Source organism: Erigeron canadensis, chromosome 2 (genome assembly GCF_010389155.1).
Source record: "Erigeron canadensis isolate Cc75 chromosome 2, C_canadensis_v1, whole genome shotgun sequence".
Taxonomy (NCBI): Eukaryota; Viridiplantae; Streptophyta; class Magnoliopsida; order Asterales; family Asteraceae; genus Erigeron; species Erigeron canadensis.
In genome coordinates this window covers 44,371,308-44,397,046 of record NC_057762.1, presented here as the reverse complement: position 1 = coordinate 44,397,046, position 25,739 = coordinate 44,371,308, and the positions used below count along the sequence as shown (strand labels likewise).

Genomic DNA, 25,739 nt, shown 5'->3' with positions numbered 1-25,739 from the left:
TTAAATAACGGTAATGTTGTGCTCCATAAAATTAGGATCAAAATTCATATTGTCCTGCATGTTTATTTTTATACTTTGACAACGTCTAAAATAATTATGTTTCAATTCGTACAGTATAATACTCCGTAGTTATATTGACTTGGGACTAAAAGATTTGAGGTATAAATGTATAATAACTAGTGCTTAGACCCCGTGCGATGCCCGGACAACCCTAAATAATTTTTCTTAAACTTTATTTTAAGATTGTATCAATGAATAAATATAACTGAGTTAGACATAATAAAAATATTCTTATGAGTTGATTAATTTAAAGAAAAAGAATGCTAGATATACCTTGGGATTTATTAATGATACACGAGAACTTAAAACGCGTACATTGCACGCCAGAGAGAAATTATAAAATTAATTGCCCATGTTAGGCGCATATAAAAAGGATTATGTTGATTACTTGGATGTGATAGGTATTATGAATTTTCCCCCATTTTGATATATAGACCCACGTGGATGCGCTATAACCTTAAATAATTTCTTTAACACCAGTTCAAGCATGCATGTAGTGAAGTAAATGTACTCCTATTACAACTAATGACCATTTTAAAAAAAAATTAATGACTTAAAATGCATAGAAAAATCTTATTTAGCACTAAAATAAACCAAATATACCTCATAATTTTCATCACAAATTTGATAGGCTGTTCTTTGTATAAGATTTGAAATTTGTTGATAATTCATTTTAACTCCAATAGCACCAGTGGTATCTACAATCCTAATTTGCACATTAAACCTATCCAAGAAAAAAAAAACAGAGATACAATTTTACCACACAACTTAATGATTATAGAGTTTTAATATGAAATATAAATATATACCTAGGATTGATGAGAACTCCTTCCTTGTTACATGAACAACAAATCAACATTTTGTTGTCCCTTAAAGCATCAATAATGTCGATTGCATCCATGTAGAGATCGGTCAACTTAACTTCTTGAGAACAGTTCACACATTCCATTGAATACCATAACTGATCGGTTGGAATAAAACCGATTGTTGCAACAACAACCACTTTATCAAACTGTCAAAAATGAAAATGTTTATACATTAGAATGTTAAAAAGCTAGTTATAAATTCGAAAGAAAGTTATGTTAAAAAGTAATCTAATCAAAAAAGAAGAATTCACAAACAATGAATACTTACATGTTCGTCAATCAAGATCATCTCAATACTACCTATGTTATTAACATCTCCATATAGAGGTTGCTTCCATAGCCGCAAATTCTAACCGTTATCGTACATGGCTTATTATTTGAACGCAAATTTCTAATTGAAACATGGTTTAGTGAAGCCATGCTAAAATTGATCTGTTATGTGTTTACGTTTTGAAATGCCTTAAAACTGAATGGAAGTGGCCTTATATAGACATAGACATGCAAGGAAGTAACCGCCACAAGCAACACACGAACGGTTACATATTCAAATTTTTAAAAATTTGAACTTCTTGAAAGCATAACTAATCCGTTTTCGAAAATTTGAACTTCTTATAAAAGTAACTAATCCGTAGACCTTCCAAGGAGCAATATTGTAATGATTTTTAGGCTTTCTTGCATTTTTAAGCATGCCACATAGGCAATAACTAACAACTTTTGAAGTGAGATTTATATAATGTAGAGATACTACTCGTATAATACATTTTTTGAACCATATGTTTGGGCTTAGGGGTATTACTTTTTATATATTCATCTTAAATTTTAAAGAAACCGGTTATTTTATAACGTATGGTATGTTTGAAAAACGGGGATGGTAATATAAGGCTGTCGGACATATAAGATTAAGTGTGAAACACTCACATACTAATTTTATAAACCAAAAATTAATGGGGGCCCAAACATTTATTCATTAAACAAGAAATGCTATAATATTAGTTTGTGAGGAGTTTCACACCTAAACTTAGATGTCGGTCAACCTTAAATTCACTTTTCACTTGACAAATTATACGTACCATACCAATATTACATTGACCTCATCAAACTTTTCTTCTTGCATGTGTCAGCGACTCTAAGTTTCTATTTTCTGGGTTTAGTTTTTATAAAAATAAACATATTACATTTATTAACGGGATATTATATAAAACTACCGAGTGATATATTTTCGTCACTGTCGCTTTTTAACAAGTTTAACTTATGTCTCAAAAAGTTACTAAATACTGCTTAAAACAATATGAGATCTGCTAAACGTACATTAAATAAGTGCACACTTATCATAAAATTCAGGATGATTTTATAATATGATTGGTATAATTTTTTTTTACACGTTAAGAGTAGTCATAAATGTTACATTTAACATTTTTCCAAATTATCTTAAAAACTGTACTCCCTTTTTGATCGATTAACGATTGCAGTTTTCTGTCATTGAAACAGATGACGATTGTGTTATTATAATCTAATAATCAATTCCTGTGTGCTACGTTTTTAGGGGTAATTTGATGGAAACCCTTTGATCCCATGTATCATTTAGTACCTACTAACTTCCTAGCAGACTAGTATCCAGGTGAATTTCAACTACCTAATAATCCCTTGATTATCTCAAGTTTGCATTTATAAAGACTCAAACCCAAAATTTCTCTTAAAAATAATGACTAGTGATCACTGAGCTATTAGTAAGTGGTTACTTTTTGTATGATAAATGATAAATAAATGACACAAGCGAGAGTTCCCTTATTAAATGCAGCAATGCCTCACGTACACAAATGGATGCCAATAAGAAATTGTGTGCCACGAATACCACAACATTTATAATTTATATATGGGTTTTGCTGGCTTTATGTTTTGGGATAAGCTAAGAATCTCATAGCTAGATTCGGCATTTTTAATAAATAATTAATAATTAATTTAATATTCCTTTCATCCCATTTTAATTGTTTAATTTTGACTAGTCAAGTTTTTTTTTTCCTGACTTTGAGCGTAAATATTTTTGTTTGTGTTATATATTAGTTGATGAAAGTTATATCAATGAAAAGTACATGTAAATCTCAATCAATTCATATATGTTATATTAAATATTATCTAACCCAAATAAAAATATTTATGGTCAAAGTTTGAAGAAAAAAACTTGACTACTAAAAACTGGACAATTAAAATGAGATGGAGGGAGTATATATTAATTCAATAAAATATTTTTATCGTTTATATATTAAAGATTATAGATCTATACTTTTTATATCAAAAAATTCAAATACATTATATTATATATATATATATATTAAAAGAGTAGGAATCCTAGCCTTTTAAAGTCCTCTTCAACCCAAAGCTATGTTATAATGTTGCCATGTAATTTATCCTTTGTGACATCCCCATATATTTTTAACTATATTTATCTTATTTTATGTACAAAATTATATACGACAAAAGTATATAAAAAACAAACATTTTTTTAAAAAAATAATCTAAAATATGGTTTCATGATCTTCTAATTATTATTACTCCTAAAATAAAGAATCTCGACAATATATGTCTCTTTAAAACTTAAGTATTTATAATCTGCATTATTTTATATAAGATTTGTTTTTATCTATTCTCTAAAGTTTATATATATTTATATATATGTATTTAAAATGGTTTTTTACATATACATTTAAACAACATAACAAACTCTATAATTATATTTATTAACTTTTACTCTTTGTTTCTTATATTTCACTTTTTGCATTTCACATGTTCTTTATTAAATTGATATCATCTTTTGTAAGCTCATACATTAAAACTCATCGCGTTCACTATACTTTATCTTTTTTTAACAAGTTTTAAAGAAAATAATTAATCCTTCTAAACATCATATTAAAAATTCTCCCAAAACAATATGAATGTGATAAGTGGATTCCACTTAATCTCTTTCCTAATCTTACTCTTTAAATTTTCACATGCCACCATCCTATAAATTAAAGAAATTTTTAAGCTTATAAATGAAGAGGATCAATCATTCTCTAAGTTTTTATTTAACGATTAGCTTTCACTTTATGACTCATTAGTCGGGGTTCAATGCTAATCCCAAAATTTACTCCGAAATAGAATGAAATGAAACAAAACGTAGAATAGTAGTGTGGTGGGTAAAGCCCCGTGAGCCCGTGGCCCTGCATTCTGTGTGATTGATTCAATCATTATTATTCCTATTCAATTTTCCTATTGACAATTCTTACCCTACACTTCTCGCTCATTTAAACTTGCCCTCTTTTATATTTTACATCACACACCCTTTACACATAACTTTTCCCTCCTTGGCAATTTAGTCCCCTTTTAGAGACCATTAATAAGAAGACTATGAAATGTCATATTCCTCTGCTCTCATTTCCTTTATACTTCATTCTTTGTATAAATAGCTTCATATTCTACTCAAACCACCACAATCACATAGTAACAACAACAAAAAATGTATCAATCCATTGACTGGTTTTCTTGGCTATCAAAAACTGGGCTAGAACCTTCCCTTATATACGAATATGGGATGTCGTTCTCTCGAAACGAGCTAGAAGAAGAGGATATAGCTTACTTTAACCATGAATTCCTTCAAAGCATGGGGATCTCTATAGCAAAACATAGGTTAGAGATACTCAAACTAGCTAGGAAACAAAAAGGATCAAATGGTTCACACCCTATATCAAGGATCATGATTGCCATCAAGAAAACCAAGAGGACTTTGGCTAAGTACATTCAAACATTGGTGCACCGAGATGAGTCGTCAGCTCTGGTCTTGGTTCATAAGAGTACTACTTATGGTTCAAGATGGAAAGGGACCATGTTGAGAAGGAGCCAAAGATTGGTGAGCTTCAGACAAGCTACTCCAACTCTTTTGCTCACTAATGCCTCTCATAATTCCAGTAGTCTTAGAATAAACAGCTTTTCGAGCCCGGTGGTTTATGATCTCCAATGTGATCAAGGCAAAAAAGTCAGTGTAGATGGTGATGGTCATGAGAGTCATGATGAAGAAAAAGATGGTCGTGGTGCAGGTAATTATTTGAAAAAGGGTAGTGTTCAAGAGATTAAATGGGATGCCATGTTTCAGAATTTGAAACCTACTTAATTAATTGATCTTAAAAGCAATATATATCTATCATCTTCTTCATCAAACATATCCTATATATTTATTTTCTTGTTTTAAATAAGTTGTTAGTAGAACTAATGGTGAGAGAGATGCTATTTTTCAATGTTCTTCCACCAAAAAGTTGTAGCACTAGTGTTCTTGCAATGGTAAAAATGTTTGTATTTACTTAATTAGCAGAAAAGTGTAGCATGTCTTGCCGACTTGCCCTTTTGAGGGTCTTCTTAATTGTAACTTAATATATATGTTAAATAACAGAAATTTTATCATGACCAAGATCTAAGATTTAGATTCAAAGGAAAAAAGTTATGTATGAAAGACTGTATCTTGATCAAGATTTGACTCGTTACTTTGTTAGTATATGATTAAATATTTGAAAGTTAATTTAATGGTGAATGAAGGGAAAGATAATACAGAAACATCTGGGTTGGTTGGGGAAATTGTTAGGAAATGGTCCACGGCTTACAGAAATATAATCTCAATTAAGCTATGAATGTATGAGGCAAATAGAGACCTTCCCCTGATCGATAGAACCTGAAGAGCAGTTGAGGATATGTGCAAATGCAGTTAGGACAACCACGCAACACCCCCAATATATAATAAAATCGATAACTTTTAGTAAGTGATTTATAGATATAAAAATGTAGGATTGAATAATGTAATATTCAAATGTAAAAGACTGTTAAAAGAAAGCCCAAAATTAAGTAGACTACAAACACACAATACAACTTTAGTTCTTCTTAGTTAGCAGTATTAAAAAACAATTCATGTTATGGATTTTACGGAGTATATTACATATAAAAGTTTTTCGTTACATGAGGTCCATTTTTTTTATCATGTATGGGTCTCTAAAGTTCATCTGTCGGCTCTGAAAAGAAAAAGCACCCCATATATTTACCTTTAAAAGAGAAGGGGTGGCCCCACCTTGGCTACATTTCAACTAGATGGTGGCATTTGCATATAAACTGTATATCGGTCAAGTCAACCCATGCTTTTGATTGTATGGCAATAATTCTACCAGGCCAAGGGAAGTGGAGGGCATACTTATTGGTCATGGATTAATGGGTCCTTTCCTTTCAACAATGGAAGTTTTGGTTGTTACCCAACAAATTGCTAATTGGAATTTTTGTCAACCAACAATAAGATATTCCATTTTGTAACACCTGTATGCATAATTGCATATCAAATTACAATCCATGAGGCACATGGTACAATATAAAAGTTCAATAAATCTACAAACTAGACATCATAGCAAATTTAAAATAAGGCTCATGCTATGTGTCAGCAGTACCAAAATAAGGGAGTTGTTTGATTCTACATCATCATTACATATTACTTATTAAACTAGAGTTAGGTTTCCCTGCAACTTTCAAAATGATCATGCGCAGATATAAATAATACACTTGACCAAGTCGCATGGACCCTCAACTTCAGTGGCCCGAGCTTTGTGGTAAACGGAATGAACCACCAGCATAAAGCATTTGGTAAACGGGCCTAATCCTGATGGTTAAAATTATGCTCAAGAATGCACTTATACAACACACACCAGCAAGTACGAAGAAAGTGAGCCGGAAACAGTTTGGGCCTATGCAGGTGGACCCACCTTGCTTAGCCTCCTCTGTATCGTAGACATAACCAGCAAGTAACCCGGAGAATAAAAAAGCACCAATCGGGTTTCCGAGCCCCATGAAGTTGAAAATTAAACCAAAGTTTTTCAATCCAAAAAGCTCAGAGCATGTTGGGATCATGACACCAAACTGAACACCATAGCAAATTCCAAGCAATGCTGTTGCAACATAAAGTGTCCCATTTAGAGCTGATGCATACATAAGATACGTCATCACCATGATTACTTGAGTTACAGTCGTCAAAAATGTGCGTGGAATAGTCTTTAACCTGAAAAATAAACATCATTTCAAACCAACTGTTATGATCCCCATACATTTTCATATACGACATATGCGTGTCTTTATCATTGATGTGTAAATATATAGTATGAAGTAATAGATAATACGACTGTAATCAAGCCGCTAGCAGCTGGCATTTTCAATTCAATTACTATTAATGGGTAGCTTGGAATTCATTTTGTTCTAATTAAAAGCTCTAGATAATAATAGAACGGGTAAGGCAAAACAGACAAAAAAATCCTAAAGTTTATTCAAATACGTCGATTATTACTTTACCACTGTTGTACTTCTAAGTTCTAACCATGGATGTATAATTAAGATAAGTTATTTATAAAACATTTGCAAATTGTGAGTGTTGCCCGGGTCAAACCAACTAGGATCATTTTGACCTATACTAAAAACTAACATACATGCTTTGGCCACCCGTTACCCAACACGCCCATTGCACTTCTACTTAGAGTTAATTGTATTGGCGAGAAGATTTATACCTTACAAAGTATTCTGAAACAACACCTCCTCCAAGACGACCCAGAAAATTGCAGAAACTGAATAGACTTAACAGTGTAGTCGTATCATTAAACCCAAGTGAAACACCAATTTGGGCTAGATTGTTAAGAACAGTGACACCCGAGCCAACACCAAGAAAATAAACGAACCACAAAAGCCAGAAATCAGCCTTCACAATCGCTTCACGAAATGTAAAATCCTCACCTCTTCTAGGTCTTCTTTTCTTCTTGATTTTAACTGCGCCTTCTCCAACGGCAAGAAGCGCATCCACCTCTGAAATATCTTCACCTTCAGTAAGACTAGTAAGATTCGTTACTGAAACAGACTCTATCAGCAACGGATCTGTTACGGTTAGATTGTCTGAAGAACCCGCCGGCCTGTTAAGCTTCTTGATAGAAGGAAATAAAGTCATCTTAACTGGAATTGCAAGAGGTGCCATTAATAGAATCACCATTATCCCAACGAAAGTGTAGGACAAGGCATTGCTTAGAGTCAATGTATCTTTCAGTATCGTTGTTGTCAGAAGAAAGACTGCAAGAACTAGACTTGCCAACTGAGTGAAAAGAAAATGAGCGTTTTCTGATGGGTCTGCTTCAGAAGCTGGAGTACATGGCCGAACATAATACATCAAAGCCAAACATATAACGGGAATCCCAACCGTAAAGAAGAGCAAAAGTGAAGAAGCTGATCCTTTAAGCACCATAGTATACACCTCTGTGAAAACTGCAGCACTGAGGCCAACATAACCTTTGAGAATTCCAGCAACCGTGCCGCGGCTGAGAGGGAAATTTCTCATGTTGGTCACAAGCACCGCGGTCCCCAACCATGCACTACTGTTAGTGGCAACAACAAGCGCAATCCACAACTGATAACAATATGAAAAAAAAAAGAAGCAAGCAAGACATTTAAAATCTTTGAAGTCGTAAATACAATAATAGACTGCAAAGCAACTAGCCGATTTATGGTATCAGTTAAACCTATAAATAGTTATTATGATAATATTATTGTAATCCGAAACAGCATCAAAACGGATAACCAATCATTTCTCTAGAGACAAATCAATCAACATACTCTATAGTATTCAGTCATCATTCATCAAGGGAAGCACCTGATTCCCCGTATTTCAATAAACTAAGCATATAAGTGGTAATTTGGAATAATTTGACAATAGCAAGATGCATAAATACTCCAAACACAAATCAAACAAGATCTAAAAAAAACTCAAAAATGATACTAAAGTAGGCATAGATACACTAAACTATAGCAACACAAGTCAGCTCGCAAAGCGGGTTAGATACCTATCTTAAACCAAAAAAAACTATAGTAAGGCAACTACCTGAATCCGAATACCCCCTTTTTTTTAGAGAGACATAACCACCTAATATACAAGAATTGTCTCAAAATAAGACATGAACCCACAATCTCAAAGTCGATGGGCCACCCCAATACCGCTAGGCGTTAAGCCCTTTTGGTCCTAATTCTGAAAAGTTGAATCAATTACACCTATAGATGGTTATCAAGATAACTAAAAATGTAATGAAAATTGCTTAAAGATCACATCTTTAAACCAAAGAATCACACCCAAATCAAGCAATCCAAATGGGTATTAAAAAAATTGAATCTTTATCATAAAAAAAGGATAAAAAAAATACTTACAACCCAGTAAGGCATATTATGTACAGTTTCACTAACAGCAAGCCAAATGACACCATAACCAAAGAAAGAAGCAAGAACACCGATAGAAAGAACAACCCATGGTGGGTATTTATTAGAAGCAATGCCTGGAAGGATTCCAACATTTTCCCCAAAATCATTTGCCACACCAAGAATTGTTAGCTGTTGTTGAGACAGACCCAGTACGGATTTCAATGCGTGTGAGTAAAGTGGGAAAGAATAGGCGTTTCCAGAAGCGATCTGGACCCAAACGGCAGCTGCAAGACCAACCCATGGTGGCCGGCTTCCTGCTTTTAGGGCCGCCGGCATACCGGATTTTAGATAGTACTCTCCCCGGTTTGATTTAAATTAATAACTGAGATAAAAATTACAGGGTAGTTACAAAATGAAGTCCACAGTGAGTGGTTTTATTATGGATGTCATAAAGAGTAAAGACGTGATGAGATTGTTGATCTCGGTAATACTATAATACAGTTTTTAAAAGAATTTTCTATGGGATGGAAAGTGAAGGTTTGTGCTTTTTGGACAAAAAGTTGATATTTTTCTAAGCTTAAAATCTTGAGTTGTGACCTACTATTTTTTATTTTGGATTTTTTATTTCTACCTTTTAATTCTGATTCTAACACTTGAACGGAAATCTAGGACTATTTTAAGAAACGTTTTTTTTTTTTTTTTTTTTCTGGTATATATTATAGGAAAATGATAATGACAACCCTTAGGGCTGTCATTAACAACTTATTACATGCTTAAAAACTTGTACATTATATATTAAAAACCGCCCTTGATTTTCCTAACAGCAAAGTACAAATTTTAATGCACCCAATTAGTTTTTACTGACAACCCTAAAGGCTGTCACTAACAAAACTCTATATTATAAGGTGACTTTGAAACTACGTTTACTACATTGAATTTAAAAACTTTTCTACAAAATAAATTTAACTATTTAAGACACATGTCTAGATTGAGGTGAGATGAGATAAAAAAAAAAGGTAAAATAAAAGTACTCCTAATTTCATGTCACAAAAGATGAGTAATTATACATGTTTAGTCGTATAAATTTTAGACCTATCTATATCTATATCTATATTTATATATCTATGTCTATACTATAAATATAAAACAAATTTATTTTTCAACTTTTAACTTTACTTCAACATTCAACACACTATATCAATATAACCTACACTATACTCTATCCCCTCCACCGCCGCCACTTGCCACCACCATCGCCGCCACCTCCGCCGCTACTAAACCGTTGCATCACACGGGTACTTTGTCTCGTATAATATTATTCTTAATTTAAATCAGATGGTTTTCTGTTAGCTTATTTATATGATTGTTAGTTCATTTTCGTTTAATTTATATTTGTTGAGCCAAATTTTTTTGTTTTTGACCTAATTAACTTGTTTTTTAATTTTAAGTGATGATCCGTTTTTCTTTTTTTAGCCATTAAAATTTACAATACGTGTAACTTCCACCATTTGATAACCGAGTTCTTGCAAAATAGGTCCTAAATTTCCAATCCTTATATATTGCAGATCTTGTGAGATGTGTGACTTTGATAAAAATGTGCACATCATTGAAAAACGTCTCAGCAACGCACATCGGGCATAACCACATTGTCTTACAAACATTTTTCGATGACGAAACACCATTGTATCGGACCTACATGTTTCAAGGGACTTGCGACAAAAGTAGGAGGAATTGGCGATCACATATATATATAATCAGATTTGACACCTACATCTTAAGAATCTGGTTGGATATGATGTTGGTGAAAATCAGATACATTTGCAAGTTTTAATGGCCTAATAATAAATAAAATTTGTACAATAACTAGCTTGGAAGAAACATTTCGTAAACCCATCATTGTTTAAGAGTAAATTAGCGCAAATTGTGAATGATAACTTTTTAAAAGAACACACGTGCGAAAAAATTTAAACATTCTTAAAAATGACGTATAGGCAGCATCACGTGTAACTGTGTAAGTCTTGAATTCAGAAATCAGAAATGGCTTACCATGTTCATCGTGTCCTAATTTTTTTTTTTTTTTTTTGAAAAGTAACGTTTCATTCACACTCACTTCGGCAAATAACCGGCGGTGTAAATATGTACAATATTTACATCAAAAACTAAAAGCCCTTAAATTTACACCAATTCTCCCAAGAAATTAAATAACCTTGTTCTTCGATCTATTCTTAAACCAAAGGTACCCTATCGACTTAATGCTTTGAATAATGTAATTAGTGTTGAGAGATCCGTTATCTAATTTGATTTCATTTCTTGCTTTCCAAATGCTCCAACACCCAATAATGATAATACCCTTGAGCGCTTCTTTCTCCTCCCTACTTTTCCCTGAATGCTCGCTTATGTCCAGAAGATCTTTTAATTCGAAGACAAAGAAAGGTGCAGTATTTGCACCAAACCTGAATTGAATGCCAAATTCTAGCCGCCACAATACATTCACAAAATATATGATTTACAGTTTCAGTACCTTCATTGCAGAAGACGCAATCCAGCTCCATATTACCAAACGTGCAGTTTCTCTTCAAAAGGGCCTGCATCGTGTCCTAATTAGTTTGGTTAGATTGCAAGTTTTATTTATTAATTTTGAAAAATAACATACATTAAATATTTTACTTCATATATATAATATCATAATATCAAGCTCCGGTTTAAAAGCATGTAATATAATACTTGTACTAATACTAATATAATATGTCGGAAAATGATTGATCCTTCCAAATTTTTAGCCTTAAGATCCTTCTAACCCCTTATGAATGTGACAAGTGTATTCCACTTAATCTCTCTTTTAATCTCCACATTGAATTTTCACATGTCACCATTCAATAAATTAGAAGGATTTTTAAACTAATGAATTAGGAGGATTAATCAATTAATATGTCAAGATTTATCTACAAGCTACCACGCACTCAGATGTCAGTTTGCCAGGCGAGTGTAAATGGGTTACAAAAACTTTGATGGCTAAAAAAAATGTATTGTTGTGTGCAGGTGTGACCATGATGCAAATGCCATTTGTTTTGTTCAACTCTACTTAAATGTTATCCTCGAAGCCGAATTTGGTATTCTTAAATATGAATATCCCCCTCTCTCAACAGTCGGCCATAAAAAATTAAAAAACCCCACATTCGAACATGTAATGCAATGACTATTTCTAAGCCATTAATCCAGCTCATAAGATACCCCACCTTACCTCAAGTAATCTTAATTTGTTTCAATGCATACATACAAGCCCCATAAAAAATATCACCACAACCATATCATCATGATTTCTCCAAAACCATTGTTACTTCTGCTGCTACCAATTTTCTTTTCATTGTTATCTCATGGAACTTCTCAAAATATTCATAATTCCTTCATACAACAATCCAGTATTAATGGCCCGTCGGATGTTGCATATCAGAGAACTGGACGGGCTATGCTTCAAACGACCAACGATGATGAGAACTCGTCCCTGATATTGGCTGATAAGAGAACAAAAAGGAAAGACCCGAGCAATGACTTCAAATATTACACTGGCGGGTGGAATATTAGTGATAGTCATTACTTTTATGTAAGTCTCTCAAACTAGTCTTTAATATATTTTTGAGGTGAAAATGATACAGAATGAAACAAGTTTCTTAATAATTTGGAGACTTTGATCATCTTTAGATACATGTTACACAAACAAATTATTGCAAACACAAGATGATACGTACGAAAATATTTTTGCCCATCAACAAGAACAAGTACCCCTAAGTACAAAAATATTTTTCCCAAACATTAACAGATAATCATTTCGATCAGTCACAACTCTGATCATATCCCTAATTAGTTTAGAACCGCTAATGCATGCAGACATCCCTTTATTATAATGCCATGAAAGCGGGAAGTAATAATTTTGGGTGGTTACAAATTATGCTAGCCTTATTATTCGTTGGAAGTTGGTGCAAGTGTGCAGCATTGTTTCTAATTAAAATGTTCTAATGACATGATTTTGATAACCGGGTTGTTATGCAGTCTGTAGCATATACCGCAGTCCCCTTGTTTGCGATTGCTGCAATCTGGTTCGTGGGATTTGGTTTATGCTTGCTCCTAATCTGTTGCTGCTACTGCTGCTGTAGGAGAAATGCTTATGGCTATTCTAAAATTGCTTATGCACTTTCTCTTATTTTTCTCACTCTTTTCACCATTTCTGCCATGTAAGATACTCTTTTGAAATTTAATGTGCATTTCTTTGTGTGTTGTTTGCTCTGATTGTTGGTGCATTTTGTGTTTCAGTGTTGGATGTGTGGTCCTGTACACGGGTCAAGGGAAGTTCCACGAGAGCACAACAAAGACATTGGACTATGTTGTGAGTCAATCCAATGATACGGTCAACAAACTCAACAATGTGTCTTCCATACTTGCTGTAGCGAAGGGTATTCAAGTTGATCAAGTTTCTTTACCTCCAAATATCCAAAACCACATTGATAGAGTTGATAAAATGATCAGTGCTGCTGCAACAAGTCTCCAATTTGAGACCAGAAAGAATGAGAAAGATATCACACGTGCTCTGAATGATGTGTAAGTGATTGTTATCTGTAAAGATTAGCTAATTTGGGTTGCGACTTTCATATTAAACGATTCAAATCAGATATTTTAAATGTCCTCCAAAGTCTATTTTAAATGCGTACAACCTCCTAAGTCATTCTAGTCAGATACTTGCTCTATTATTTTAACAATATTTGCTCTATCAATCATAGGTAAAACACTAACTATTACTTTATAATCTTTTAAGTTATCAATACTATATGTGGTACAACCCAACCCGAACAGGCCTGTTTGACCCTTACTGCACAAATGAACCCCTTCAACCAAATGTATTGACCTGTTACCAGCCCACCCATGTTGCCTTGCAATTCTGTTTGTCTTTTGCAATTCTGTACTAATACTAAATTGGTTTTCTTGCAGAAGACTTGCTCTTATAATTATTGCTGCCGTTATGCTTCTTGTAGCTCTTCTTGGTTTTTGTAAGCTCAAAGATCCAATCTGTTTTATATGACTATGAAGTTTAACTCATTTATAGTTCCATAGACTTACATTCTTCATTTCTTGCAGTGTTCTCCATACTCGGATTACAGTTTCTTGTTTATATGTAAGTGGTCATACTTCATAATGATTTACTATATCTTAACACCATTTATCTAGTCAAAAATTGATCTATAATGTGGTTTTTTTAATCCATATATCAATTGCAGCTTGGTGATTCTTGGTTGGGTTCTTGTAGCAGCTACATTGATATTATGCGGCATATTTCTTGCACTCCACAAGTATGTTACTTAATCTCTTAAAAGCTCTATGTGAAGGCAAATTTGACCCATTCACCGATGAATGGGTCCAAATATGGTTATGCTTTATACCTTTGGGCTATACGGATAGAATTAACTTTATAAGCCTTGCAGGAAAAGGATTAAAGGTACTGAAATTATATTTAGTGGACAGAGTTCTCCCAAATCATTTTTTTCTTCCTAAATACATTAACAAAAGATAAAATTGTTGTCTAAAAGTGTTCCGGACCAGCCTGACATGTTACCTATCAGAGAAACACGCATATATTGCCAGCTTTGTTTCTATCAATTGTTCAGAATAGAATCTAACTACAAAATGTTATGCATGGTTGAAGCATCATGGGAGACACATGTGTTGCAATGGACGAGTGGGTTGAAAACCCGATGGCTCATACAGCTTTGGATGATATTCTCCCATGTGTTGATAACGCAACTGCTCAAGAAACGTTATCTCAAAGCAAAGATGTGACCTTTCAACTAGTAGGAATGGTGAATTTCCTCATCACCAACATTTCAAACTTCAATCCACCACCATTTCTTCCATTTCCAAGTATACTTAATTACAATCAATCTGGACCGTTGGTTCCCACCCTTTGTAGCCCTCTAAATGCTGACAAAACAGATCGAAGATGTCAATCTGGTGAACTGGACTTCAACAATGCCACCATGGTAAAATCAACAAATTACCTTTCTCTCTATAACTCCGTGCAGCTTTCAAGAAACTTCATATTTGACACATTTAATTGCAGGTGTGGAGGAATTTTATATGCCAGGTCAATGCAAATGGTACATGTACAACTGTGGGACGGTTAACTCCAAAGATGTATGAACAAATGTCGTCTGCAGTCAATGTGAGTGATGGATTAACTGAATATGGCCCGTTTCTAGCAGGGTTACTTGACTGCAGCTTTGTTAGAGTGACTTTTACTGGGATTCACAAGGACCATTGTCCAGATTTAAACTTGTTCAGTGGATGGGTTTATATCGGTTTAGCCATGGTGTCGGCTGCTGTGATGCTTTCGTTGGTGTTGTGGGTGTTGTATGCACGTGAGAGGAAACATCGTAAATACACAAAACTTGTGACTGAATCTGCACAAAGTCCCGCTTCAATGCATCAACAAGGGAAGTAAATTGTGTGTTCAAGCTTACCAGGGTTGAAAAAAAATGTTAATTCGTTAATTAACTGATGATTTAAGAGGTGGTTATTTATATATACTTTGGACATACTCTGGAATTTGGATGTTTGTTGCACAACTTTAGAATTAGTAGAAAAGTAGAATTTAGTAGTTACATATATACTCGTAATGTATTACTTTTCTTAGGTAAAGGGAGTTACTGTTTGTTTTTTTTTTGGAACGGCGTTACTGTTTTAAAAGTAATTCATGGCATAAATGAAAACTTCACCACACAAGAACACACCTGCCAAACTATTATTATGTACCTATCACAAGTCCGATCCCCTATCTCTTCCAAGTGCAGTCTTAATCTTGTACCAGAAAATAGTAATGAATTTCATGTGTCACCAAGAGCAGTACCCAATATTTAATTCCTAGGATTGGTATGTGCAGGAAGATATTAACGTTACTCATCTTTAGTTAATAAGGTCTGGACAATCCCAACCCTGCTGCTGCTGCTGCTGCATCACTACATCAGCTTCTGCTTCTGGTAACCACCAAACTGGTTTCTTAAGATCAAATTGCAAATCTTTTTTTATCACTTGCACTTGTCAAATGAATGGTACTTGGTTATAATATATATATATACATATAGTCTCACTTCCCAATGCCTTCTCTGTTGCATAAGCACCACCTATCATTAATAACACACAAGGGTAGCTCATTTGCGAATGCTACATGTCATCAAATTCTTTCACATACAAACAAATCAATTCACCCCTAACTTTATATAGTCAAACCGTTGTCGCTTGTGTGACACCTCTCCGTTTGACCATTTTGAATCGTTTTTATAGGTACCAAAGCTGAGGTGGGCGCAGGATCCCTTCTCAAGCGCCCCCGTGGAATCTCAAATGAAATCCCCTCAAAGGCCGAAGAAGCAGGTCCGTCCGCCGCTTCTTCTGGTAACTATTAATTCCCCACCCAGTTAGGCATGCTATGGTATTGTGGTGGATTCTGTCAGATGGATGCAATATCATCATCACTATGTACTTTGATGTTGTTTATTTAAGTAAATGCAATGCATTTGGACCGTATGGAACTTATGATAATATTCTGATCTCTCATTTTAAGCCGCCAGCAGTGGTGGTTGTGGCTGGCTTTCCTTTTTATTGCTTATTCAATCTGCTCATGTGATGCCCAGGATTGAAACGAAATTGAACAACAAGGTTTGTGTAATTGAATCACTCAATTAACATTGAATCAAATATACAATCGCTGTACAAGTTTGATTACAAGAAACTGAAACGAATCTATCCTATTTATACTAGTTATTCTTGGCGGTTATTCTCTAACCATCACATTGCTTCATGAACGGATGTGTCTCTTCAGTCTTCATGAATCGTCACGTCGGTGGCCAATAACTGTTTGCCTCCTTTCTTGAATAGACACATGGTTTTCTTTTTCTATTTAATCTTTCTATCCCTCAAGTCTTAAAACTAATTATAATTTCCAACATCATGTGTCACATTAACAAGTAACCCATTAGCAATGATCCTGTTTACATTTCGCTCGACTTTTTTGGGATCTCAATTTGATATATACCCTATCCCAAAAGATACGTTGGCACTACAGCATGATACCATTGTGTTTTACCGTAGCAAAAAACCTTTGTTCACCATAAAATTCTAACGTGGGTCGGGTGATGCATCTTTCATCCGCATACAACCCAACAGAGTAAGAACTTGTATACTTGCTCATCATACTATGCAATACATGTTTTATATTGTAAAGCGAAGAGTTGATAGCTACATTTGTTTTCTAAGCAAATCGTCCCAAATGAGATACTTAGGCCTGGCAAAACATACCCAAACAAGAAAATTTGGGTAAGTTTGGGCAACTTTTTCAGTGATTTGGGTAATTATGGGCACCCTTGAAATGATAGAACGGGTCTAACTGGGTAACTTAAGCAAGTCTTAATTTCCTTGTGCGGGTCGATTAGCGGGTAACACATCACACTTTCACACGCAATCGATCAACAAAAGCTATACAACTTTCTCATCAGAAGTCAACATCTCTGAGTTTAATTCTCTTGTATTTGACGTTGGCAGCAGCAACTATGGTTGATGGGTAGTGGTCAGTGGTCACAGTGGCGGTTGGATCGTAGATCCATGGTGGTTGGACAGTTGAAGACCTGAAGCTTATGCTTTGGAAGTTTGGAGGTCGTTAGTTATGTCGTCGGAGATGTTGGTACATGGTGAATCAAAGAAGATGATATATAAAAATTATACAGAATGTATAGATATAAGTATAGAGAGAGAAACGTAGATTGGAAAATGTGAGTGTACGTATGAAATGAAAGTATGGGGTAGGTGGTCTTGTGCATCTCAAAATATATTATACTAGTGGTTATACCCCGTGCGATGCACGAACAACCCTAAATAATTTTTCTTTAACTTCATTTTAAGATTGTATTAATGAATAAATATAACTGAGTTGGACATAATAAAAATATTCTTATGAGTTGATTAATTTAAAGAAGAAGAATGCTAGATATACCTTGGGATTTACTAATGATACACGAGGGCTTAAAACGCGTACATTGCACGCCAGAGAGAAATTATAAAATGGATTGCCCATAGTAGGCGCATATAAGAAGGATTATGTTGGTTACCTGGATGTGATAGGTATTATGAATTTTCTCCCACTTTGATATATAGACCCACGTGGATGCGCTATAACCTTAAATAATTTCTTTAACACCAGTTCAAGCATGCATGTAGCGAAGTAAATGTACTCCTATTACAACTAATGACTATTTTAAAAAAAATTAATGACTTAAAATGCATAAAAAAAGTCTTATTTAGCACTAAAATAAACCATATATACCTCATAATTTTCATCACAAATTTGATAGGCTGTTCTTTGTATAAGATTTGAAATTTGTTGATAATTCATTTTAACTCCAATAGCACCAGTGGTATCTACAATCCTAATTTGCACATTAAACCTATCCAAGAAAAAAAAAAACAGAGATACAATTTTACCACACAACTTAATGATTATAGAGTTTTAATATGAAATATAAATATATACCTAGTATTGATGAGAACTCCTTCCTTGTTACATGAACAACAAATCAACATTTTGTTGTCCCTTAAAGCATCAATAATGTCGATTGCATCCATGTAGAGATCGGTCAACTTAACTTCTTGAGAACAGTTCACACATTCCATTGAATACCATAACTGATCGGTTGGAATAAAACCGATTGTTGCAACAACAACCACTTTATCAAACTGTCAAAAATGAAAATGTTTATACATTAGAATGTTAAAAAGCTAGTTATAAATTCGAAAGAAAGTTATGTTAAAAAGTAATCTAATCAAAAAAGAAGAATTCACAAACAATGAATACTTACATGTTCGTTAATCAAGATCATCTCAATACTACCTATGTTATTAACATCTCCATATAGAGGTTGCTTCCATAGCCGCAAATTCTAACCGTTATCGTACATGGCTTATTATTTGAACGCAAATTTCTAATTGAAACATGGTTTAGTGAAGCCATGCTAAAATTGATCTGTTATGTGTTTACGTTTTGAAATGCCTTAAAACTGAATGAAAGTGGCCTTATATAGACATAGACATGCAAGGAAGTAACCGCCACAAGCAACACACGAACGGTTACATATTCAAATTTTTGAAAATTTGAACTTCATGAAAGCATAACTAATATGTTTTCGAAAATTTGAACTTCTTATAAAAGTAACTAATCCGTAAACCTTCCAATGAGCAATATTGTAATGATTTTTGGGCTTTCTTGCATTTTTAAGCATGCCACATAGGCAATAACTAACAAATTTTGAAGTGAGATTTATATAATGTAGGGATAATATTAGGAATGAGTGTAAATTTATGGTTAATTTCTTACTCAATATTTATATCGTACGTATTAAAAAAATTGAAATTAATAACCGAAAAATAAGAAATACCTCACTTAAATTCTCATATTCTGACACTGTTATGTATCGACAATGTTTGACAAAAGTCATTGGTGACGCGTAAATATGTAGATTCAGAATTTCTGTTTTGGTTATATCACATGAAGTTACTTCTGTAGTTGCTTGATATCTACATGTATTTATAAATTAAGAGCTTTAATGCATAATTCATTCATGATATAAGAATTATCTTTTTTTTTGGACACTTTCATATAATTTTAGGTCCCATGTATAATACCGCTTCACATATAAACAAATTTCATCAACTTTATCGTCCATTAGCAATCTTGTACCATATGCAACATCGGATATAATTATATTACCTACATACAATAGATTTACACGTGTAATTAAAACTATAAAAAACATTTAAGTTATACTTACAAAATTATACATTTTGAATTTAGTAAAAATAATCTAAATATAATTAAAACTAATAGTTGTAATCTAAATACATTACCTCCACAATTTCGAGCTCTCACGAATTGTAATATCATAACCAATATAGATAATTCATAACATTGAACAGCTCGCATAAATATATCCACATAATGATTATGTAAAATACATTCAATCTTCTTTCCACTGAAATAGTTAAAATATAAAGATATTAGTGAATACATAATAGTATGAAATCTAAATGATTAACTGATTATTATTAAGTATATATCGATGAATTTAATTGCATATACTAACCTCTTGTCTTGCAACACCAAACTCAGTCTCTTTAATTTTTTTTCATGCCATTTAAAACACAAAGTATCTCCAACATCTACAACTCTTCCAATTACATCTGATTGTACGTAACGTTTATAATAATATATAATTTATGATCATATTTTGCATATATAAAATCAAAATATAGAAATAACTCACCACACAACTTTGAGTCCATATAATCCATCTCAGTTAGCTCTTGAAAATCAGAAAAGGAAAATCCATATGATCGACCATCAAACTTATCTTCTAACATAATGGATGTCATTTCATTCATTTGTATTCGTAAGTTTGAAACAAATACTTGAACTGCAAAAAAAGGTAATGGGTCCTCACCACGTAAAAATACTTGAACTGCAAAAAAAGCTTTCAAGAAGACAAAGTGTTTTTAAGTTAGTAATGAGATCATGTATTTACAGTTTTTGTTTGAAGTGGGCGGTATTTTTCAAAATTTAAAAGTTCATTTTTGAAACTGTATTTACATGTACAGTTATACGTATTTGAATATGCTAGATTTTAGGTACCTAATGGGATCATGTATTTACAGTTTTTGTTGCTAATGTGTTATTAAATAACTGTAAATCTATTACGTATACCTATTACATATTAAAATTTTTTAATATGCTAAATTTTAGGTCCATAAAAAGTGGGATAAATTTTATATATTACAGCCCAATACATATACCCATTACATCTAGTAAATTTACTCACAAATTCTTGCTGTAAATCTATTACGTATCAAAGCCCAATAAATTAAAATTTACTGATTACAACATTGTTTACGAAATAAACGGCTATAACATAAGAACATACCTCATCACTTGAATCAACTTTTACAAATTTAGAAACAAATTTGTAGTTGTCTAATACATCCAAAACTTCATAATATATTTAGTACCCACTTTTTATGGACCTAAAATTTAGCATATTTTAAAAAAACTAACTATACATACCTACAGTTTTTTAACTTCCCATTTGAATTTAAAAATAGCCGCCGTTTTAACCGAATCATATAGCTAAGTATAAACTTCATACCACTGTTTATTCCACTCTTGCCTGAACAATATTTTTCATCCATACATTCGTTCAACATGAATTCTTCTTTTAAATTACTTAATGAACTTCATCCAGATCGTGATGATTTAAGTATCAAAGTAAGAATAGTCCGTAAATGGACCAGTAATGGATTTCTCACAAACAGTGTTCTTTGGTCCATTAAAAGCATTAGATGATCAAACTGCTTACTATTTTTACTCTGTTTACTTTGGTCCATTAAAAGCATTATATGAACTTCATCCGCCACTGTTTACTCTATTTTAAAAACATAAACCATTAAAAGCATAAGTCGAACGGATTACATGATCAAAACTACATACTTAAAAACAGATTTAAGTTGACTAATCTGGAAATAACATGAAAATACATAAAACAAAGTAACTAAATTTATTAAATTAGAAAACAGTCTTTTCTATTTTTAAAAATAAATATTAACCAATATGATATGCTTCATATATATACAGTATAGAAAACAATATATAAAGTAACCTAATCAAAAAAGAAAACTTCACAAACAATGAATACTTAGATGTTCGTCCATCAGAATCATTTCAATGCTACCTATGTTATTAACATCTCCATATAGAGGTTGCTTCCATAGCCGTAAAATTCTAACCGTTATCGTACATGGCTTATTATTTGGACGCAAATTTCTAATTGAAACATGGTTTAGTGAAGCCATGCTAAAATTGATATGTTATGTGTTTACGTTTTGAAATGCCCTTAAATTGAATGGAAGTGACTTTATATAGACATAGACATGCAAGGAAGTAACCGCCACAAGTAATACACGAATGGTTACATATTCAAATTTTCGAAAATTTGAACTTGTATAAAGCATAATTAATCCGTTTTCAAAAATTTAAACTTCTTATAAAATAACTAATCCGTAGACCTTCCAAAGAACAATATTTAGATGATTTTTGGGCTTTCTTGCATTTTTAAGCATGCCACATAGGCAATAACTAACAAATTTTGAAGTGAGATTTATATAATGTAGAGATATGTACTATTTTTCCTTTTTTATCTTTTTCATGTAGTACAGAGTATTAAGTATCATGTATATTTTCAATTTCAATTTAATTTAATTAAGATACTAAATAAAATTAAATTAATAAATAAATAAATCAAGTTACTTTTCGATTTGTGTTTATTTTTGTCAGGTGGAGTCTTAGTTGTTAAATTTGGTTTGTAGAAGAAAAAAAATGCGGGTTGACCCGCACCCATTTGACCCGCATTCCTAAAATGACCCGCTTGGACCCGCACCCATTTTAACCCGTTACCCAAACCCGCCCGACCCGCCCATTTTGCCAGGCCTAGAGATACTGTAACTCACCATGGATAGGGTTGTGTTTCGCATTTCCGTGAACAACATGGCCCTTTAGATCAGTAATTTGGTTTTATTATGTACAGCAGTGTGGTTAAAGTGTCAATCTTTTCTAACCGGAGATTGCAAATCAAGAGGCAAAAAGCAAATAGTAAAAACCTATTAAGTTCTCAGTGATCATTGCCTTAGGGAGTTGTTTGGTTCCAAGGATTTCATGAGACTTCAAGAGGTTTGGAATTGAAATCGCATCAAATCTTATGTTTGGATGGCTTGAAAGGAAGCGCTTTTAAGTCCACAAAATACCTCAGAATTCGTATGTTTGATTTTGATAATCATTGGGGATCGAAAAGTAACGTAGTGCCGAGCAACATGGAATGAGGACGTAACCCGGCCACAAGCGCTAGCAGGAATTCTAAGTTACGCACTATAGTGTTCAAGTCATTATCACCTTAGTGGGTGTGCAACACTATTACTTTCATTTCAAGTCAGCCTCATTTGCAAAGGGTCGACAGTAAAAAATTAAAGCATGGTGTAATAAAAACTAAATCAGAAGTATCATTAGCGCTTGCAGGATATGTGTATACGCTTGGACGACAAGCTGGTGCTATTGACAATCTTGTGATTACCTAGCTTTTTTTTTTTTTTTGAAGGTTCACACTCGCCTTGACAACCTGTCGGGCACAACAATTACAATACTTACAACTCAAAAGAGCACCACGTAATAGTACAATGTCTAGATCTAAATCTAAACCTAAAAAATCCGCGGGTCTTAATATTATGTAGAATCTCGTCCTCGTTTACCTTGGCGTTCTCAAATCTTTTTTTGTTTCTCACCTTCCAAATGCACCAACAACTAATCATGATAATCCCTTTTATCACCTTCAATTCATGACCATCTTTGTGTTCCCCAAGTGCTCGTGATATTCCAGCAAGTCCTTGATTAAGAAAGCATAGATAGGCCCGACCTTACACAACAGCTAGGGATGTGCACATATGTGATGTTTTAATGTTTACTGGGGACATATATATGTGATGACATGTGGGCTGCCGCAGAATTGAAGTTGATGTAAGGGTGGCTCGATCCTTAGTTTATGGTTAATTTAGTGCTTTCATAATTTTATAATTTTATTTATCTATTTTTTCTTTTAGAACATATATTTGTTCATTATGATTTAGGAAGATATATTTGTTATTTGCATGCAGGATGATGATGGGAGGTCTTCTGGATCTTCTTCTCCAGATTCGGTGGGGTCAGTGGAGACACGTACATCAATTTCATCCCACTTTGGAGGAATGAATTATTTCACAACCTACGGTGCGTATATGATGAAACTTAAAATTCTTCCTGTATTTTTTGAACTTGGTTTAGATGATATGAGTGTTGTTAATATATGCTCTAGCTATCTTATAATTCAGCTCAAACGTAACTCATATTATTGATGACCTAGATGCATGGCCTGTTACATGTAACTGGTCGAACCTTTTTTTTGGGTTGACAAGACATTTTTTGTCAGACTTTTCTTGAAAAACTTTGATTCATTAAAAAACGACACAAGAAATTTGTTTTTTTTTTTTGTTTTTTTTCCTGTAATAATCTTAAGTTACCAATAAAAGTATTATAATAAACACTTTGGTGGTGGGTGGGTGGTAACTGTTCAAACATTAATTGATTTTACCAATAAAAGTATTATAATAACTGTTCAAACTTTTTCCAAAGTGTTAGAGATATAAAGCATAATCAATGCCAGTTTGATGATTAAATCTTCTAATTTTCCATGCAATTTCATGAGATCGGAGTCGACACAAGAAGCCGTCAGGTGGTTCCTCTTAATTCCTATGAGCTAGGGTTATGGTTCTCCAGTTAGTCTTTTGAACCTGTACGTATTACTAAACTTTGAATTTCAGCTTGTCAAAGTTATCAGCATTTTACTGAAGAACCGCCTCCAATCCATACTCATCACCAGTTCACCAAAGCTAGATCGATTGGAGTCGTTTGAGAACCCGTTGACTGGGTAGGGGTCAAGCAGCTTTGACTGATCACACGAAGAGGAACGATCCTCTTCAGGGAATGGACAATCTGGATCCGCCCTTTATGACTTCACTGCTGGTGGTGATGATGAGGTACATCGACTTTTAATCCGAAATTTTTTTCGAAACGGGCGTATTTCAAGGGTGTTTTGTCAAACAAGTTTTGGAAAAAAAAATTTTTATAGAACCAGTCAAACCGGTATTTGAAATACCGGGTTCAAAATTTCTAGTCAAATCCGGTATTTGAAATACCGGTTTCAAAAAGAAACTTTGAATCCGGTATTTCAAATACCGGACTCACCCTTTGATGTGACAGTGAACAGTGGATGGTGCAGGTGGTACAGTGGGGGTACAGTTTGTATAGGCATATGCATCGTTTTTAGCTATCTTGTGACCTATGTTATCTATGAAAAATAAGAAATACATGTTTGTATGAGCTATAGAACTCGAATGCTTTTAGCAACGGAAAAGGTCAACTGAAACGGACCAACACCCCTGATATATGATATGCTCTGTTGAAGCATGCTTTCAATGGCTATATGTTTGGCTGTGTTCTGTAGTTTTCATCTATCACAGGAGTAAGATGGAAGTAATGGCTGTGTTTATGTCAAACATAAACTTGTCTTTCATTTTTGTTTTTCCCCTTATATGATGCTTTCATATGTAAGAAGTACCCTTTTGGTGGTGTGCTTCAGATCTTTATGCTATTATTGAGCATGGTCAAAGACTGCTGCTGTACCCCCACTGTACCACCTGTACCCCCACTGTACCACCTGCACCATCCACTGTTCACTGTCACATCAAAGGGTGAGTCCGGTATTTGAAATACCGGATTCAAAGTTTCTTTTTGAAACCGGTATTTCAAATACCGGATTTGACTAAAAATTTTGAATCCGGTATTTCAAATACCGGTTTGACTGGTTCTATAATTTTTTTTTTTTCCAAAACTTGTTTGACAAAACACCCTTGAAATACGCCCGTTTCGAA

General features: G+C 33.5%; 3 protein-coding genes across 3 annotated transcripts; 2 read left to right on the top strand and 1 right to left on the bottom strand.

The window, feature by feature from the left end:
• The first annotated feature begins 4,326 nt into the window (after window positions 1-4,326).
• LOC122589582 lies at window positions 4,327-5,357 on the top strand. The gene has a single exon (XM_043761887.1). The coding sequence runs from the start codon at window positions 4,420-4,422 to the stop codon at window positions 5,068-5,070; it is 651 nt and encodes a 216-aa protein (XP_043617822.1). The 5' UTR covers window positions 4,327-4,419; the 3' UTR covers window positions 5,071-5,357.
• An 854-nt stretch (window positions 5,358-6,211) lies between these two features.
• Window positions 6,212-9,695, bottom strand: LOC122589840 (protein NUCLEAR FUSION DEFECTIVE 4). Its single transcript, XM_043762160.1, has 3 exons — window positions 9,159-9,695; window positions 7,484-8,367; window positions 6,212-6,984 (listed from the first exon to the last, which is right to left on the bottom strand). Exons 1-3 carry the CDS (start codon window positions 9,483-9,485, stop codon window positions 6,519-6,521), a joined length of 1,677 nt encoding a protein of 558 aa, XP_043618095.1. The 5' UTR covers window positions 9,486-9,695; the 3' UTR covers window positions 6,212-6,518.
• A 2,735-nt stretch (window positions 9,696-12,430) lies between these two features.
• Window positions 12,431-16,790, top strand: LOC122586885. The gene is made up of 9 exons (XM_043758901.1): window positions 12,431-12,750; window positions 13,197-13,378; window positions 13,458-13,742; window positions 14,130-14,188; window positions 14,277-14,313; window positions 14,417-14,488; window positions 14,842-15,175; window positions 15,256-16,171; window positions 16,476-16,790. Exons 1-8 carry the CDS (start codon window positions 12,463-12,465, stop codon window positions 15,634-15,636), a joined length of 1,638 nt encoding a protein of 545 aa, XP_043614836.1. The 5' UTR covers window positions 12,431-12,462; the 3' UTR covers window positions 15,637-16,171; window positions 16,476-16,790.
• The last annotated feature ends 8,949 nt before the right edge of the window (window positions 16,791-25,739 follow it).